Raw genomic sequence first — 20,580 nt, 5'->3', positions numbered from 1 at the left:
AAAAAAAAAAAAAAAAAAAAAAGTTGTCATATTGGTGTTTTTCTTTATTTCGCCGTAATCTCCTTTAGAATGTTCAGACAGCCTAGGTTTGTGCTAATAAGAGAGTTTGGATTCTGGTCTAATTTTTTTCCTTCCTCCGCTTTGTTTATATGGAAGAAAACATGGCTAGGTTTATCAGAAAACAATGTGATAATGAACAAAAAAAGATATATTTATAATCGGCCACGTAAAGTTGCTTGTTTTGAACTTTGAAGACATAGATAGAGAAGATGGTTGAACTTAAATTAAACGGTAGTGAAAATATATATGTAGGCTTGTAGCCAAAATGAAAAGGAATCTAGGATCTCAAAAGAGTTGCAGTAGCATCAACCTATATAGTAACAATCACCCATAAAAGCATAAATAAAATACCTATGACATGATCCTTTTTCTCTTGCATCGACAAATATAGGACATTTAGAACACGTCATGTACTTAAAATTCTATACCCACACAAAACTTCACATTACATATGATGAATACATAAAGGACCCATATATGCTTACGCATATTATTCGAGGAATAGTATACAGCATGAATTTTTAGTATGAACCGAAAGTCGAGTTGGGGTAGAGAAAGAGAAATGACGCCATGCACGTGGATGTGTCACGATTGTTATCAACGATGAATACTGTGTTAGAAAAGACTATGTTTAAAGCCCCTTTTAATATGGTACGAGTGAAAGCGAATCTTGGTCTAAATCTGATCAACTGATGGATATAGTCTTCTCCGAATGGTTAAAAGAACAATGTCGGGTAAAGATAGTTGCAGCCAGGAAGGAGATCATTAACGAGGAAGATGTCCTTTTGCTACAACAATTATTTGGAATAAAAATGATGAGAGTCGAGAAAACAAAGAGAAGATGAGAGATTCGTTCCAAAGGACAGCGAAGTGAGGCCCAGTGGGATTGAAGCCTTGACCTTACATTTTTACCCTTGTTCTTCTAATGATTATACGATCAGCTATATACTATACCCTGGATTGATAGATTTATAATAAATAATTTATTGGTTAAAGAACTAACTCTAGGTTTTGATTTCAGTATGAGGAAAATAAGAAACACCCATGATTTCGTTTTTAAGTATCCAAAAAGTCAGATTATACGTCCAATTATATGTTATTTCAAAAAAAATTTGTAAGTAGTAGCAAAAGAAAACAGGTTTCTGAAACCAGCTCAAAATGTGAATAAAGTCATTCGCAAATAATTTCTCCTTCACTCGTTGTAGCGACATACCTTTGCCAAATTCTTTTTGAGGTCAGGAAAATTTCCTTGGAAAAAGGAGAGTAAGGTAGCTAAGTGATGACACTTGTCAATTTCTATTTCATGAATCACTACATTTGGAATCATTTTGATTCATCAGCTATAACGATAATTTGAGGTAAATTGGTAATGATGAACTGTTGTTACCGTTTTTCGTTTCATTATTTATTATTACTATTTTCGTTTCTTTATCATGGTGACTTGTTAAAACGGATCTTCATCATTCACTACATATAGTCGTTGAATACATCAACACTAACATAAGCTTGTTTACGGTCGCTAATTAAGGATCAGTTGGAACTGATTTATAGCTGATATACAACATGGGGTATTTGAAAGAATCTTGATAGGCAAATCTTGATAAGCTTTAGCCTTTAGTGAATGACAAGCTCAGCTCATGCAGAAACCTAGATATTTAATCTTTTGGGGATGTTTTCGAAGGTGCAAATCCATAGTAACAGACAAGGTTCGAGATTTGTAAAACCAAATTAGTTAACTAATTGAACTTAACAAATCCAAAGTTTTGTATATGTATCAAAATTCAAACACAACCACATTGTGTAAAACCGGACTTCTAGACGTTTAGGTAAGTTGATGAAAATTGAAAGAGTGTTTCTCGAAACAATTCTCTGGTTGCTATCTTCATATAAGAAAATTTAGAATAACCAGAAATAAATTTGATCTACACGGGTTTTTTTCTGCACGCTCTGACAATTTGGAGAGTAGAACGTTATTGCCCAAATCCATTTAGGAAAGATCCAACGACTCGAAATCAGCCAATCGTTAAGATTGACTAAAAAGAAATAACTGATATCTTGCATATTTGCATTGTTTTTAACCATCCATATTGCACATAATGATCATATAGATTAGGAAATTAGCATTTTTAGGTTCCATATTGCATTCATATGTCTTAATCAGGTAATAGAGTATCCCATAGAGTAAATGAGGTGTTTAGAAGCACTTTGGTTCGAAAAGAGATGAAGAATGAAGTTTGGTCGAGCATAGATGAATGCAACGCAGGTAGTACCACGCGGGTTCACTAACCCGCGTTGACATGAAGAAATGGAGAGCCCCGACGCGGGTTGAAGCTACGCGGGATCACCTACCCGCGTTGTCGAAGAAGAGACAACGTGGTCTGACGCGGGGATGACGACGCGAGGAGCCTTACCCGCACGCACGAGAATGAAACCGCTCGACGTTTTGACGTGGGTTGAGGCACGCGGGTTCCCTTACCCGCGTTGTCGAAGTGAAGTCGTCGACGAAGTCACGCGGGATGAGCGACACGGAGTGATGTACCCGCTCGCACGAACTGAAGGCGTAGCAACGATCCGACGCGGGGAGTGTGACGCGGGTTGAATCCGATCGTCTCTACCCGAGTCAAAACTTATCCTTAGTCGAATTTTAATGTTTTTAAAGGGCTTTTTAGACTTTTTAATGGAAACCATTAGGTTTACCAAAGACATATAAATACTTTTGTAATCCCAAGAGGGGATCTTATCTTGTTTTCTATCTAATCCCAAAGAACTTTTAGGTAAAAGATCTTATCTTGATCATAATTTCTTATCTTTGCTTGATTATCTTGCTCTTTAATCATGTTTAACCTTGAATCATCCATGGTTTTAGGGTTACTCATGTCTATTAGTGAGTAGACTAATCTTGGATTCATGGGCTAGGGTGATTAGAGAAGATCTAGAGTGTTTAGTGTTAGATTTACTTGTTTCCTTGCTTGTTGAGAGTTCTCAATGCTATTTTAGTCTTGATCATACTAAAATAGATCTCTAGGCATTATCTGCCCACAAGGTGTATGATGAAATGCCTGAACCAACTCTTCAATGCTTTTAGCTTGCTTTACCTAAGAGATTAGTTGCTAAAGGAGTTAAGATTGCTATTGGACTTGTTCTCCATGTTTGCTTTAGTAACATTCAACCTAAGAGATTAGATGCTTGAGTTGCTTTACCAAAAGAACATTCATCTAGAGATAGAGCTTGTTTAGCTTAGTGTCTAGGCATAAGGAAAATGTTTGATTGATACCTTGCCACCCTTAGATTGGATCTGCATCACCCGAGATCAAATGCCTAGCCTCATGAGTCCTCTTGCTTTAAATTGAGAAAGAAATATCATTACTTTATTGCATTAGCTTATTAGTTCTTAGTTCAAACCATATTTAAAACCGGATCGCACTTAGCTTAAGAATGAACTTGCATTCCCTTTGCTTTAGAATCACCTAGGATTGGTTCGACAATCTTTTATACTACAACATTTGATCTTGGACCCTTGAAAAGTCATGCATCAATAACCAGTTCGGTACGATCGAGGTTCGATTTCCTCTTTCTTTACCGAGATTGATGGTGGTGCTTATATGCCCATTCTCACGCATGAATCATCATGCAACAACCCATACTCGTGTAATCAGAACATCAAATAGAAGTATAAAATAGCCAAATAGGTTCAGGAATCGATTAATTCATAACTTAAAATGTTTATTCTTTTTTTTTTTTTGACAACACTTAAAATGTTTATTCATGTGGAAGAAGTTCTATTTAAATAACTAGTTGGCGAGTTTTTTTTGGCTTTAACTTTAACCAACCGTCACCTAACAATTTATATGGTTTTCCATAAAGTAGATTAGTTGTATTGTCACATTCAATCAAATTTATACTTAATGTAATTGTAGTTAGTAATGCATAAAATGTACTAACTACGTTTCCGAAAGTAAGATTTTTTAGATCTTTTTTTTGTTCTACAAATATATATTTTCTATATTGTTAAGGTACTTTTTTATACTTTTGAAAAACATTAAATGAGAATATTTGAATTGATTAAATTTCATTGATGGAAAGTTTTTAAAAATTGCATAATAAAACAAAAGAAAAAGTAAATTATTTATATTTATTAAATTTTTAATATATGTGAACACTCTAGAAAATTTTACTTTCGGGAGCAGATGTAATATATAATAATAATTCGAAATGTGACTCGTCCTAATCACGTAATGATATGCTACAGTTAGTGGAGCTGTAGCACTTTCGGACTTGGTGGGATTGTTATCTTTTTACCGACCGTTTTCCATGCATTTAATTAAACCTTTTGTTCAAAGAGACAATGTCGAAGATGAAATTTGCCGACCAAATGAAAACGGATAATAATTCTAGCAAGCTAATTGAATAAAAAGAGAAGAAAAGTATATCTTTAACAAATTTGACCCCAAAAAAAAAGTATATCTTTAACAATTAATCCGTACTAAACCTTTTATCAAACAAAACTAATGGATACGGTGATAGATGGACCTACGGAAGCGTAATATTATGAGCCTATGACATATCAATTCACGAGTAGTTTATACATGCCAGTCCACATCAACAAAACGTGGAGAATTACAAATTTACAACTATCGCATTTGTTTTTTTTTTTGCTAAAACTACTATCGTATTTGCTGGAAATAAATAAATAAAGAATGTATTAAAGAAAAATCAATTAAACCCACTTTTATACTACCGACCATTTTTTTATGAATGTAAGATTTATTTGACCCAAAAAGGTTTTACAACCAGATGCAGCTGTTTTTTGATGAATTACATACCATCATTAGAAGAGAAACAAAAAAAAAAGAAATTTTTATTTAAATTTAAACTATAACTATATTATAACTCTATTAAACTATGCCCTTTACAAAAAAAGTTATTAAACTTTTAAGTTTATAATGAAAAAATTGTTCATTCGCTCGAACCTCCCGTTAAGTACCGTACGGTCGGGACTAGGGAGAATGGGTGTTTACGTCAAAAACCTATCTTAGGAGTGCATTAGGCGATACGGTGAATCTTATCGTGATCACGAAAGCCCATGATCAGACAAATTTATCGTTATAATCGTAGCCGTCCAAATAACTGAAGTAGGTCCACCACCTACCACGCTGTGCTCTAGAGGATTATTAACACACCAGAATCTTGTGTAGGGACTTCAACGATACGAGAATTCTTTAAGCTTTTGGTCCCATCCGCATGTGCTTATCCCCTGAAGTTGATTTTGACATCTCCAAGTTTTCTTTTCTGTTTTCAAGACTAACTTTCAAACACTCCTTTTTATCTCTGCACAAGGGTCGAATGTTTATGTCAAGCAAAACATAAAACTCTTTCACATTCTATGCTTTTGGAGTATGGTTATACTCACGAATTTATTATATGTTTGAAGTAAAGTGTGTGCGGTTTTATATAGTAACAAAACTAAATGCCATATTGCAATAATATCGAAATTAATTTAGCGGTTGAACATCAACATCTAAGGTTAGCTCATTGGGAGTTATGGGTTGTTGCTTTTAATTCTTTGGTACATAAATAGAGTAGTGAAAGTTAATAATTCCTGAAATGTATTTATATTTCAGAAAATATTATAGCAGTTGGGACTTTCCATCCAACCTAGCTAAAAAGAAATTTAAATTAATAGTATTTGATCTCAAACAAGTATGGGTTTAACAAAATAATGGTTTCAAATTTATTTGATATCACAATAATATAGCTATTTACCATAGCCATCTAATCTCCTAAATTAATACAAACAGTAAAACGCTTTTTCTGAATCGCAACATAGCAGAGCCCCCTGGCATATAGTTATAAACTGTAACGATTCTGCAACTAACATCCCCGTCCATAAAAAAATATTTATCTTTTTAGCTAGTTCAACAGTTTTAACGGCTAAAAACCGCCGGCTAAGAAACAGACACCACCATAGTCTCTATTTAATTTCTTTATTTAACCTACATAATTTGGGAGTTTTTTACAAATTTTTTTTTAATTGGGAGTCTTCTACAAAATAAAAATGTCACACATTGCACAACAATTCATTAACCTATGCAAAAGAAAAACCAAAACCAAAGAAAATTGAAGCTAAGCTGATAATACCAAAAGTCTCATTCATCAAATATCAAATATTCCTCACAGGGTACACATTCAACAATACACCACCATGAGAGTGATCTTCACGAGCATCTCTTTCTCTAAGGGTTAGGTCTCACTCTAATACAACACTAATCCCTTTTTAGGCAAAACATGTAAAAAAAATAGTTTGCTAAAACAGAGAAGCATTTGCTCAGCAACTTCCACTGTTCTCATCCTAATAAAACCAACTCAAATATATAACTTAAAAAAAAAAATCAAAACTCTAAAAGATATGTTCATCCGAGCATGGAGGTGAGAGATCTGAAAACGGCTTCATCACAAGGGATAGTGAGACCCATGTCGTGGTCAAACCCAAACTCTTCCTCTGCTTGTTGGAGAAGAAGCTGAAACTCGGGCCGGGTCAAAAACGAAATGGGTACAACGTACCTGACCCGATTCTCTCCAACGTAGACGACAAAATGTCCTTTAGGTACGTCAAGAGGATGTCCGTTCTCATCTTCGCTGTACACATTACTCTGTTTCTTCCCCAAGCTTGAGCATCTCTTCAGGATTTGCTTGATCATCGCCGTTTGTGTCAGCTTGTTTGCCTTTTTCATCGCCATTCTCTTCAATTTCTTTGGAAATGAGATGGGTATTTGCTTGATGTTTCCTTTTTTGTTGTTCACAATGAAGGGTGAGTGTGAGGGGAGGGCTCATGGAATTGTGGTTGGGGGTATTTATTGAAGATTATTGGGAGTGGGATCTTTATTTTATATAAATATAAAATATGAATATACGGAAATTAAAAAGGTGTATACACGAATTTATGCACACTCACATGCGTGTGTATAAAACTATAAATACATAACATAGAGAGAGGGGGATTATGATGTGTTTGTTGTCTGAATATGAATTTGCGTGTTTGCTACGGGCAACCACTTGTTGTGCATTAAGATGACACAAATAATTTAACTTCTTGTAGATTTGATAGAATGTAGAGACTCGAAAGCAAAAGCTTGGGTCATCATCTGGTTTAGCTCCAAAATATTTTCATATCAAACGGGAAATATACAAACCGTGGCGTAATTTAGATTGATACCAATTTTCACTAGTTAAAGAAATGTGAAAGGTATTTCTAAAGCATGTGAAGATGTGGGTCTAAAGTGAGAGGAGTGTGTGTGGAAAATATTTGAATATCTAACTATTGATTTTCTTTTGGTTCATGCATGCTTACTGATTTTGTTAATTAATTAGGGTTTCATTCTCATCCTTCGAGGTCGATTAGGGTCTTATTCGAATATGTTGTATAGTTCTCTAAATTCGTATGTATTATTATATCCTTATTGTCTTCACTTTTGTGTAATTTTGACACATTCTCCCATCCAGCTGTCTCAATTTCGTTACATCGAGCGTAGGGCTTTTGTGATTTTATCCAAGTTGTTAATGAATTATTCAGTACTCCAAGGAGTATCACACACACCGTGTCACTTCATGCACGTTGTCGAACAGTAAGATATAAACTTTTTTTTTTGCTAAGATAGAAACTTTAACACTTGAAAAGAAATCATCCACGAATCTTTCTTTCAACAGAATTTATAAGCTAACCAAAGGTTGTTTAAGTATTATAACGTATGAATTAGAGATATGGAATTGAATTAGTCAACAACGATATCAATTTTGATAATAGTTGTTAAAATTTAAAATATATATTATTAATAAATAATTTAGAACAATATTATTTAATTTTTTCAAATTATTTAATTATACAATTCTAGTGAAATTTGTTGGTCAAAATAATCATGATATTGGTTAAAAAACTAAAATCGAATAATTATACAAAAAATAAGAGCAAAACAAGAATACCCTATATAATTATTATAATTGTGATGAATTTTCATATAATTTTTAATTTCATTATATTTATTAAAAAGATGATATTATTGTTATTTTGTCAACATAATATTCATTATTTATTTATAATAAATTGTATTTTTAATTTTCATTAAAAAATAATATTTATTTAAATATAATAATTTATTAAATTACCTTGATCTGTATTTGTTCTGTTTGATATACGTTTCTGATCTGTATATTTTAAACTGCATCGCCCATTCCGAGGCTTAATTTGAAAATTGATCATACTTTTTCTGTATATTTCTCCAATGAGGAGAAAAGTACAGAAGAGTACCACGATCTTGATTATTGAACCCGTGAATCTAGAGGATTAAAGAAAATACATGAAAGCTGAAACTTCACAAGGATAAAAGGGAAGTTGTTGTTGTACCCAATGCGCCACTAGTGGGTAAAATACAAATATTTATACAGAGAACTAGAAAATATGATAATCCTGCAAGTGTTCACGTAACACATATAACCGAACTTCTTTCCACTTGGAAAACCATATACGGTGAATCTTTATATCAATACTTTTAAACGAGGATCATGACCAATTGATTGAAGTTTAGTCCCACAATAACAATCTTATACATATTTTATAACCACTTCTATAATTCCAAATTAATAAGAATCCACTTTTTCGTAGCGTACTAAAAAACTGTCGACAACCTTTTAATATTAGAATCAACTTTTGCATTTTACTCAACTTTTAACAACTACAACTCAATAATCATACTATATTCACTATTTATATTATATATTTATAAATATTAATTCCAATTTAAATAACAAAATCAAATTATATAAGTAAATTTAACAAATTGTATCAAAAAGTTTTAAAGTATAAAAATGATTTTAATACAAAATAGGTTATAATTTAAATATTTTATTTTAATCTATTATATTTAAACAACATCAAGATCTATTGACATAAACCTGGTACAATTATTAAAACCTCTTATTAATCATATAATAAATATATCATACAAAGAAAAACACAAATATTAATAAAACATATATATAAAAATTAAATTTAAGGGCGGGTAAGAATCTAGTTTATACTAAAATACATGCAAAAACAATAGAAAAGAAACAAAGAAGCAGAGGGAAGGGGTCGATGTTTCGGACCACAAACTGAACCCAAGAAAACTGTAGTAATCAAACGTGGACTCTCCAACTGTTTCAACTGACTCACATGCCTTCCTAATTACATTATACTGCGCCCCTTCTATAATTTACACACACTCTTTAAATTTCAAGACTTAAAAGTTACGATTTTACAACTGCCCACAATTTTTTTTTGGAGAACATTACAATTTAAAACGTATTATTATACTAATTTACATTATATATTTACCACCATCATAACTTCTTAAGTCAGGTAACTGAATGTTGATGTACATTAAAATAATATATTAATACATCCTTGTTCCTTTTTTTCTCTTTCTAGTAATATATTTATATATTTCATCAGTTTCACAGAGAGTATCACTTAAATTTTTTTTTCCACGTATTAAAAAATTGATTGAAACGTATCTATTTTATAAAGTGTTATTTAGATATTTTTTACATATTAAAAAACTGATTGAAATGCATTTATGTTTTCATTAATGTGATCTAATAGCATTTTAGATAAACACGTTTATTTATAAGATTAATGCATTTTATAATTAATATTAAATTAAAATTATGTATAAATTGCATTGACATTTTAAAATAATAATTTTTATGTAACAAGAAAAAAATGCTAAAATGACAATTAAGCATAAAACATAGAGAATATCATATTCTTATTTTCTGTGAGTTACTTGGCCCACTTTTAAACGGTATATAAATAATTTTCCGTTTAAAGCTAAAAGTTGGAGTAGCAATTAATTAAATCAGCGAATTATGCAACTTAATCTAGAAACAACATAATATAAAACCCCAAGATAACTTTTTGATAATTAATTAAATACAGCTCCAAGTTGCACTGTTGCAGTAGTAGCCCCTCCCTACCCCAGATTAAATTTACTTCCAGCGGCTAAATAACTATCCCGCAGAGCTATTATATACACTCACATGGTTATTCGTATTTTTCTGAATCCATAATTGCACATACAACTAATAATCCGGCAGGATTCTAAAATCATGTAACAGTATTTTTTTTTATTTTTAGTGGCTTGAAAGTTCTGGGCTGACGACTTTATATCTTGACATCGCTAAGGTCCAAAATGCATGCCCACACACAGTTACGTTCAAGAAATTCAGAAAACAGTAGAATTTTGTTTGCATGTATAATTGATGTATTACGAATACAATGTAGGGAAAAAACAAAATATCGCGAATAATATAGGATAAACAAATAAATTAGTAAACGAGAGGGAGGACGAGACAAAAACAGTGGAAGCCGTGACGGGTTTGCTGTTTGTACAATAACAACGAGCCTGATCCATGAACAGTTACCAAAGCGGCAACGTGTGGCTGAGAGGTTAAGAACAAGGACATGATCTAAATTTATGAAAAAAAGAGATGAGGACTTAAACGTGTCTTGTTCGTACAATGACAGTACTCGAACCCGTTACGGCTTCTCGAATTTATTATCTTCGATTAGTCTAACAAGTGCACATGCCAGCCGTATATTTTTCTTGAAATTTTTTGGTGTGTTAATACACTTATACTTTTTCGTAAGGCTCCTAACGATAAAAACAAAGGAAGAAAGCCTAACGAACCGCGAATCCCTTCTTTAGAACGAAACCAGACTCACATGTTCCATCAATGTGATTGGTCACATGAAAACCGAAACTCACCAATCTTTTTCAAATTTGTCTAGTTTTGATGGGTCCGGCAACAGAAGAGTAGGTGTGGCGTAAACAGAATACATAAAGGACCATTATTTTTATTTTCAATGGAATTTACAAGACACAACAACTAACCCTTTAAACCAATTTTGGCCAGATTAGTACTATTTTGTTGTTCTTAAAATATATACTATGGGACATAGAGTATTTGAATAATTTAGTCGAAACTAATGTTATGAGAAGGGAATTGTTTCGTAACTTCTTATCATAATACATAAACTACCCAATCGCCTATACTACAATATTCACAATTATAGTATAAAAGTAAGTATATAGATCATATGAATTTCAGTTTTCGCTTTTTAAGAGACTAGATGAGCTACATTTTTATGACGAACCCACACAATATTTGATCTCGAATATTTTTCCGGAACTATATTCGCAGAGAGAAAGAGAACTTAGAAGGATAGATAGAGTAATAGGCTGGTTTAAATAAAAAAAGATGGATAGAGTAATAGAACTTTAGTAGTATACGTAGATTTCATAAATCCGTTGTAGTCTAGCTGGTCAGGATACTCGGCTCTTACCCGAGAGACCCGGGTTCGAATGCCGGCAACGGAGATACATTTTTGCGCCCATTTGAGATTTGATTAAAAAGGTATACACGGCCCATTTGAAAAGCCCGGCCCAAACAAAACTCCATGGAAGAGATAAAATAAGATAGATTTAGCCGATTGGTTCGCTGGGGATAGCGTGCGGAGAGAGAGCTGTGATTCTTCTCTACCCAGATTCCGAGCTCAGGTTCGTGATAAGATACTCTCCTTCTTCAATCATTTCGAGTGTTTTTTTTTCGTTTTTGTTTTGTCGCTATGTAAATCTCTCGTGATTCGATTTCATGTTTGATTTCTCGAGATTCGATTACATGTTAGATTCCGGATTCGATTGATTTGCGTAGGGTTCGATTCGTAATCTGTGGGTGAATAATTGTTTGTTAGGTTGTCAGATCTGATTGTGTATTGACGTTTGGATGATACATTGAAAGTTGTTGTGAATTCTATCGAAAAGCGATTTGAAAAACTTTAGATCTCGTGGTGGGACGATGATGGTGGTGATGATGATGATGTTGTTGAAGTGGGGGGAGGGGGTTTGAGAGTGTGGATTCTCTCAGATCAGATCTATGCTGCCAGATCTGTATTTGGGGTTTGTAGATAAGTTGTACGAGCAAAGTGGGTATTGGAGAGAGATTTTGTGTGTGTGTGATTGGTATGGGAGTGAAAGGAGGTGGTAATGTTGGTGTGTGTGTGTGGTTGAATGTTGGCAGGTGTTGTGGTGGTTTGTTGTTGAGTTGGTGGTGGGAATGAGTTCAATGAGCAGGAGCAGGAGTCCAAGCCGTGACAGGAGCCGTAGTCGGAGCCCCAGAGACAGGAGAATGAGACCTGAACGTTCTTCTTACCGTGATGCTCCTTATCGTAGGGGTGAACGTGAGCCACGCCGTGCTTTCAGGTCTTTTTTCAGCAAAACCATAACAACGTCCTGAAAAATTCCTTATCTCTTTATGTCTCTCATATGTAACTTTCTTGTACTAGCCGATCTAGAAGGTGGAAATGCAGCCACAGTCCTTGCTAACTTGCTTATGGCTTGGGCGTGCTGTTCAACTTCTCTAGTGTCAAGCCTTCGTTGCTTTAGGATAGGATATTTATTTGTCCATAATTGTTTCTTTGATTGAATTGATAGTGTGTGGTTTGTTTTTAGTTCAACTGTTTGCTTGCATGCATACCTTTGGATTTTGATTATAAAGTTTTCTTGATCTTTTCGAAACCATTTGTTCAGCCAAACGAATCTCTGCAATAACTGCAAGCGACCTGGTCACTTTGCAAGAGACTGTCCTAATGTCTCCGTCTGTAACAACTGTGGTCTTCCAGGGTATACACATCTCCTCCCTAACTTTATTATTCTATATATGCCCATCTGTTTATGTCGTTCCAGTTATGGTTTATACAATGTTATCTACAGGCATATTGCAGCGGAATGCACTGCAGAGTCACGGTGCTGGAACTGCAGAGAACCTGGCCACGTAGCAGGCAACTGTTCAAACGAAGGAATATGCCACTCCTGTGGCAAAACTGGACACCGAGCGAGAGACTGCACGAACCCGGTTTCTCGTGCAGGAGACTTGAGGCTCTGTAACAACTGCTTCAAACCGGGGCATCTGGCAGCCGACTGCACAAACGACAAGGCGTGCAAGAACTGCAGGACTTCAGGTCACATAGCTCGTGACTGCCAGAACGATCCGGTCTGCAACATCTGCAGCATCTCGGGACATGTTGCCAGAAACTGCCCAAAAGGGGACAGCAGTTACTCTGACCGAGACAGAGGAAGCAGGGTTCGAGGCGGTGGGATGCAAAGAGACGGTTTTGGCAGGATGGGCAGAGACGGCGGCATGCAAAGGGATGGTTTGAGCCGAGGGGGCAGAGACGGCGGCGGCGTTGGCGCTATGATAATATGTCACAACTGTGGTGGCAGAGGACATATGGCTTATGAGTGCCCATCTGCTCGAATTGCTGACCGTGGTTCCCGCCGTTACTGAAGTACATCATTGTTCTTAGCTTTATGTCTGGTGATTCTATAGCTTTGCTCTCTCGTTTTAGTTGCTACTTTTGTTGTTGTTTTTGGCTGTTGGAGTGAGTTGGGTGTGTTTCTTTTTGTGTGAAATTTGAGACATTGGTTGTGTTGTATGACATTGTTTAGATTCTTAGTTCTGAGTTTCAAGAATCCAGTTTTATTTAAATATATACATTTGCTTAGTAATCTTTGAGTAATTGAAAGGTTTAGTTAAGTTTAAGGAGGACAATCTTGCATATGCAAATCACGTCTTTCATAAGCAAACCATTCATAATCAAACTCTATTTATTAGTCGTCGGTATAAAAATTAACTGTTAACAGTTGGTTGTATACATATTACAAAAACTCGAGAAAAACAAATGTATACAACTAATGGTGGTCCGTGGTCCATGGTCCAGTTCATCTATAAGTAGATGAAATGAAATTGGATAACGTAAAAGTGAAGTATAAACAAACCGTACCAAATACTCCATAAATACCAACTTGCAACAATGGTTTGATTGTAATTTTATTAGAAAACTAATATTGGCATGCGAATTTACAGGAATATTTAAACATGCTGAGGAGATGGATTGATGTACACTCTCTTTGATTCGTTGTTTCTGTACGCATAAACTGGTAAAAAAGGGTTAACATGCGTTAGTGGCATCATCATTGCGTAAGCTTTCTTTTGTAAATTTGACAAAGGAAAAAGAATGTTCATTGAAGGAGAAGACTTGCAGTGTTGATTGGTGGCGACTACCACTAGTAGTGTTACCTAAGGAATCTCTCTTTTTGTTTATTTATAAGATTGGAGTTTGTTAGTTGTCACTGGTATTAGCACTCATACAATTACAGACTAATATATATTTAGTGTTACCTAAGGGACCACTTAATAATTTGTTAGTTAACCACTAATATATTTTAGTACTACTAATATAAAGCTTGATATACCTAATGGGTTTCATTTCAATAATAAATATGTAAGAAATGATGGATTAACCATGTAGTCTGTAATTGTATGAGTGCTACTAATACCAGTGACAACTAACAAACTCCAATCTTATAATACAAGGAAAATTAAATAAATTAGTAATGTGAATCTCGCTTTATAAGAAATATTTTCTGTTGTACAAAATTAAGCTGACTAATTATGTCAATATCCGTTCTCAAAAACACATAATAAGTTGACAAAAAAAAAACATAATTATGACAATTTTTTTATTCTTGGTAGGACCAAACCTAACTGTCAATGAGAATTTTCGATTTATTCAAGGGGACAAGAACAAGTGGACTATAAAGAGAAGACCAAAGCAAAGAAGTTATCGTATCAAATCAAAGAAAACAAGTCTACTTACAAACTTTGTTGAGAAAATCAAGAAAAATGAAGCCAGTTTCATCATTGGTAATTATCTTTCTTCTCGTACTGATCTTACACACTAACGTACTAGAGAGCGGGCATGTCCGTCCCAATGATCAAGACGCGGTCAAGAACAACACTGATAATAACAACACAACCACTGGAGTAGTTCTCAAGGACAAGAAAAGAAGTTATAATGGAGGAAGCGGAAGTTTTAGATGGGGATGGGGTGGTGGAGGTGGCGGCGGGGGAGGAGGAGGTGGTGGTGGTGGTGGTGGCGGCAGAGGATGGGGATGGGGAGGGGGAGGAGGTGGTGGAGGATGGTACAAATGGGGTTGTGGAGGAGAAGGAAAAAGAAATGGAAGAGAAGGAAGGGGAGAGTTTGTGAAAAGAGAATATGCGGAGTGCAAAGGAAATGGGAAATGTAATGGAAAGAGATTAGAATGTCCTCAACATTGTGGAGGCTTTTGTTTCTATGATTGTCTCTTTCTCTGCAAACCACATTGCCGTCGCTAGAGATATATATATATCCATGCATACTCTTCGGGTTTTACTATACTTTTTTGGGGTTTATTTGTTTGTTTTTCTTATGGGTTTTCTTCTTTACAAATCTTTTGGAGCTCTTGAGTGCTGAAAACGAAAAAAAATAGCCATTATAGTAGGATCTTATTCATCAAAGGTTTTTTTTGTTGTTGTTTGCTTTCGATAATGAACTGAAAAGTTCACAAAGGAATTCCTAAAACGAGACTTTTCTTTTACCAATGCAATGCTATGCTTTTTTTTTCTTTGCTTTCTATAATGAACATCTTTTGAAAAACAAAATCTTCTGCTTGTAATAGTGTTTCAACGACAATTAATGACATAAGAACAGTTATACTTAACTTTTTATTATAAAAAGATACTTCCTATGTTTCAAAATAATGTTAAAGTTTTTACATATATTTAAAAAAATATTGAACTTTTGATGATAAATATATTATTTTTTGTTATTAACTTTTAACTAATCAAAAATTCGATGAACACAATTAATATATTCCAAACTTACAATTTGCTATTGTTACCTAATCAAAATGCATTGAAAATGTAAATATTTAAAGATAATTTTTTTATAAAACATAAATCATTTTGAAACGGAAAGAATAATATTTTAGTTATATATTTTTATACCCGGGAATCTCAAATTGAAGTTCATAAGCTAGTATCCGAATTCCAGAACATACAAGTCTAAGTAGTGATCAAAAAGAAAATATGGCAAACAAAAATCAACGTCTATAGCTGGTAAAGCACCACAATGACTAAGCAAACATAAATCAACGACTCTATCATATCTTTGGTTAATTCTAACGAGATATATCTCATTGTTTTAAAAAGAACATCTCGATACATCTAGATACATCCTGATAACTGGACCACAATGGTCATTTAAATATCTCTCTATATGTAAAGCCGTGTAAACCAATCTCGGGAGCAATAAACTTTAATCATTCATCTTGTGTAACTACATTGGCTTTTTGATGAAGGAGATTCAAGAATTGATTGAAAAAGGAGATGCAGTAATCGCATTATCTTGTTTTTTTTGTGAATACAATTTTACATTCACCACTCTTTGAAGAAATAAAAACCTGAAAAGAACTATTACAGACATTAACCACTCTTTCACTCTCAAAGACTTCCTATCCCGTGAGCTGTGGCAGTGGCGGAGCACATATGATTTATATGGGTCAATATTAATGTATTATAGGTTTAAAAATATACAAGTGATTTGAACTCATGATATGTGGGTCAATTGAAAGAGATTTAGACCATTTAACTACTACAATAACTATAAAAATTACACTACAAACTAAATTTTATATGTTTGATATGGGTCAATTGACCACCCTCGTTACATGGTGGCTCCGTCAGCCGTGGCCACATACGATTATAGTCTCCCTTCGCAAACCACACTTTGAGTAATTTCAAAAGCTCCTTTTATTAGTAAAAGGCAACTCAACTTCTACGTTCCAACCGTGAATATGAACCAGATGGTCATTGATTTGGACGTGTTCAACATTAGTTTCATTCCAACTCAACTCAATTCATGATACTATCTTACTTTTTTTTTCCTTTTAGTTTTGTAATGAAAACGAGTTTTAGACCCAAAAAAGAAAGAAAACGAGTTAATGACGTGTCGATACTTTACTTGAATAGTTTTTTTGGCAGCCATAATGGAGTGTCGACATAGTTATCAGAGATTTGGAGGCATATTCAATCAGAAACAAAAATATGCCGAAGGTGATGGCACGTTATGGTGAATTTGTCTCCATTATATGCTTTTTCTTATTTTTATTTATAAATAAATATTAAATAAATACAAACCAAATCTAAGAACAATCCTTTCCCCGTATGGGAACGCAGGAGGCAGAACATGAAAATGACTCTTCGTCACATGCAAACATATACCACTAGATTTCATACAGAGAATTTAAAACTCACTTAATGCTTTGACTTACAATAATGCGGATGACGATCGAAAATACCTAATTTCTTTCTATGAAATGAAGTCTTGCTTCCACAAAAAAGGGAGAAATCTTGCGCCGTGATTCACAATATAAGTCATGGGGGATTTTATTACACGAAAACTTGCAATAGAGGATAAAACAGAACATTTGCAATCACACTCAAAAATTTACAAAATACAGAACCAAGAAGTAAACCTAGTTCTACAAAGAACGAAGTTCAGAGAAATCAAGAAAGATCAAAAGGCCGACAAACAACCAAAGCAGGAAACAGCATGTAGATTACCAGAAGGATCTGGACTTTTTATTAGAAGCAAGAGGAGGATGAGTAAAAGTAGAAGTAGTAGTAGTCATCTGTGGGACAGTGAAGCCACCATCATCATACCATCTCTTGTTCTGTCCTTGTTGTTTCATGTTTTGTACTGGAGCATAAGTCTCTACTCCATGTGATGTTTCTTTGTTGTTGTACATCCCAAACTGAATATTATTGTTATCACGAGGAAAGTACTGGTTTGTGTAGGAGGAAGGAAGAGTTTGTGGAACCTGAGGGACCCAAATCCCCATATTCTTAGATGGAAGTGACACTGTATTGTTGTTGTTTCTCTTAGTGCTGTCACCTTCTGCTTCCATAAATGGCAACACTCCATCATCATCACCACTCTGTAATCACAAAAGTAAACCCACCAGAAAAGGATAAAAAAATTCATCTCAAAAGTAGAAAAAGATCTATCCACATCCATAAAGTTTCTAACTATTTATATCACAAGTAGATCTGATATGATATGATATCATCACATAAACAAAGGAAATGAAGTTACTAAATAAATATCAAAATCTTGACTTATTAAACTTGATCTTTCTTGATTAGAGAGAACAACATACCTTAGAGAAACCAAAAGGAGGAAGTGAGGAATCAAGAAAATCCTCAACGTGCCAACCAGGTAACGTGTCGATTAAATACTCTGAAATCGTGCTTGTGGATCCCCACTGATTCATCCCAACGTCGCTACTGATCTTAGAGGGTTGGATCTTGGAGTTCTTGATCTGACTCTGAGGAGCTGAGATAGGTTTCTTGGAAGGAGCAGGGACAGAACAATCTTGACTACTTGAAGGAGATTCTGTAGTTGGTTTGTAAACAGAGGAGGCTGGAGATAGCTTAACCCCTGTGAGAAGAAACCTATCGTGTTTCTTGGTGTGTTCGTTTGCCGAGTGGATCGATGAATCACAATCTTTGCACAATATAGCCCTATCTTGTTGACAAAACAAGAGAGCTTTCTTCTCCTAAATTTTACCCAAAAAAAAAAACGAATCAGACAAAACCCATGTCCTAAAATCTTGACTAGAAACTGAAAGAGACCTGACAGATGTCGCAGATAGGAGAGGAGATCTTGGAGGAAGAAGGATAGAGGAGAGAGAAACGGAGATGTTTTGAGGCGAGTTTGTTAGCGTGGTGGACTCGATGATCGCAGCCGTCGCATAGAGACGCTTCGTCGGCGGTGCAGAACACCGAGGCTTCTTCTTTATCGCAGACGTCGCACCTGATCTTCATCCGTAGATAGATTGAGAGAGATAAAGCGAGAGCTTGCTGAAAATGATAGGAGAGAAGATGTGAGACTTTGTTATGAGTTTTGTAATAAGAAGGAAAGAGAATAGTATGAAGTAATAATACAAGAGGGTTGCTTATGTAATATCATCATCATTTTCTTTAAGAAATTCATATCTCTTCTTTCTTTTTTTCTTTATTACAAAAAAGTTCTTGTTTTATATGATTCCATGCAGTAACCTTTTAAAATGAAAAATAAAATCTAATACCGATCCAAAAAAAATCTTATTATTACTTTGTTACATCATATTTCATTTATTTTCCAGCCACTCTTTTAGATAAAGCCCGTAAAATACAAGCGGTGATAATATGAGAGCTTGGCCGAGTGTAAGCGCCCACGTTAGTTCTGCCCATCCAAACCTACAAATTTCGAGAAAAAACAAAACAATATAATTAAATGGAATAATGGTGTATGAGATATTTCAACAAAGTAATATTATAATTTTACTTATAAAAAAGTTATAATTCCCTCAGTACATTTTCACTAAATTAGAAGCCCATAATAAACCCGAATCTAACACATTAATTACTACATTTTCACTAAATTATTTTTAACCTTGTTAAGTTTCATGAGCTTCAAATTTAAAATCTACTACATATTATTCATATCCCACCAAAATTTTCAATATTAAATTTTATATTCATACACCCTCTACATGTTGCTGTTTATGGTCCATTAATTTCTACACAATCTTAATACCTTCCCTGGAGTGCAAGCTATTAATTGCAAATTAAATATTATCAAATCTGAAAATATAAACTATTTTTGGACCGAATTATAAGAGTGTGGATTGATTTCAAACATTTTTAGTAGTTAGGTTTAGTTGTTTTGATACCATATTAAATTCGAATTTATTTTGGGATTCCAATTTAAAACCAATGGGTAAGAGTGACAAAAAATTATCTTGACAAAATAATATTGTACAAAACTATCTTTATATAATGAAACAAAAACTGATGAAGAACTGATGATGAAGACACTCGCTCCTAAACCTTCAAGATTAAATCAATGGCGTACATTGTATGCGAACATAAACTTCATTAAAAAAAAGTTAGACTGACCAGGTACAATACATTGAGAACATTAATACAAACCAACTGACCAGATGGTATATTGATAATATTAACACAAACCACTAATTAAACTACATATTCAATTCAAAAACAAAATGATAAATATATTAGAAGCATAACATTACGAGACGTAAGAGACATAAATATTTAATATTAAATTCCAATTTTGAGTTCGGTTGATCAAACTAATTCTGAATCGAATCAATTTTCTTTTTTGCAGCATGTATGAAAATTTTAATGGTATATTAATTTAAATTTTTTTAACTAACTCGTTGATAGTGGATGGATTGATAGTTTTTCTAGAGATATGCAGCTCCTAACCGTTTTATTTTTATGTTTTCAAATCCCAACAGTTTTATAATCACATATGCATACTATAAAATTTACTATACAACATAATATATTTTGAATGTATAATATCTGAAACACTGCATGTGCATTGTTCATAACATAGTATTAAGTTTATATGGAAGATAATAGTACGCTGTTTTCCAGGAAGTGTCCCCTAAAAGCATCAAATTCAACCAATAATTGAAGGAGAAAATACAAAGCTACCTATGTTTAGCGGATTGGTTTACTCTGGCTGTTTTCGCT

The 20,580-nt window shown here is 34.0% G+C and overlaps 4 protein-coding genes and 1 non-coding gene across 6 annotated transcripts; 3 read left to right on the top strand and 2 right to left on the bottom strand.

The window, feature by feature from the left end:
- Positions 1–6,172: 6,172 nt before the first annotated feature.
- Positions 6,173–6,899, bottom strand: LOC106298956 (auxin-induced protein 15A). The gene has a single exon (XM_013735083.1). The coding sequence runs from the start codon at positions 6,795–6,797 to the stop codon at positions 6,471–6,473; it is 327 nt and encodes a 108-aa protein (XP_013590537.1). The 5' UTR covers positions 6,798–6,899; the 3' UTR covers positions 6,173–6,470.
- A 4,499-nt stretch (positions 6,900–11,398) lies between these two features.
- TRNAK-CUU lies at positions 11,399–11,471 on the top strand. Its single transcript has one exon. It is a non-coding gene; the product is annotated as a tRNA-Lys (tRNA).
- Positions 11,472–11,580: 109 nt separating this feature from the next.
- Positions 11,581–13,642, top strand: LOC106300997 (zinc finger protein GIS2). Of its 2 annotated transcripts, none has more exons than XM_013737294.1 (4): positions 11,581–11,651; positions 12,172–12,353; positions 12,681–12,773; positions 12,864–13,642. In XM_013737294.1, the coding sequence occupies exons 2-4, from the start codon at positions 12,208–12,210 to the stop codon at positions 13,435–13,437; spliced, it is 813 nt and encodes a 270-aa protein (XP_013592748.1). In that variant the 5' UTR covers positions 11,581–11,651; positions 12,172–12,207; the 3' UTR covers positions 13,438–13,642. The 2 variants fall into 2 exon arrangements, with proteins under 2 accessions (XP_013592748.1, XP_013592749.1); XM_013737295.1 differs by having other exon boundaries at positions 11,583–11,651; positions 11,846–12,353.
- Positions 13,643–14,767: 1,125 nt separating this feature from the next.
- Positions 14,768–15,489, top strand: LOC106299260 (RNA-binding protein cabeza). Its single transcript, XM_013735379.1, has one exon. It carries the CDS (start codon positions 14,836–14,838, stop codon positions 15,325–15,327), a length of 492 nt encoding a protein of 163 aa, XP_013590833.1. The 5' UTR covers positions 14,768–14,835; the 3' UTR covers positions 15,328–15,489.
- Positions 15,490–17,393: 1,904 nt separating this feature from the next.
- LOC106296727 (B-box zinc finger protein 21) lies at positions 17,394–19,007 on the bottom strand. The gene is made up of 3 exons (XM_013732950.1): positions 18,667–19,007; positions 18,192–18,590; positions 17,394–17,969 (listed from the first exon to the last, which is right to left on the bottom strand). Exons 1-3 carry the CDS (start codon positions 18,856–18,858, stop codon positions 17,592–17,594), a joined length of 969 nt encoding a protein of 322 aa, XP_013588404.1. The 5' UTR covers positions 18,859–19,007; the 3' UTR covers positions 17,394–17,591.
- Positions 19,008–20,580: the final 1,573 nt, after the last annotated feature.

The sequence above is a fragment of the Brassica oleracea genome, chromosome C6, assembly GCF_000695525.1.
Source record: "Brassica oleracea var. oleracea cultivar TO1000 chromosome C6, BOL, whole genome shotgun sequence".
NCBI lineage: Eukaryota > Viridiplantae > Streptophyta > Magnoliopsida > Brassicales > Brassicaceae > Brassica > Brassica oleracea.
This window is presented reverse-complemented; position numbering and strand designations above follow the sequence as displayed.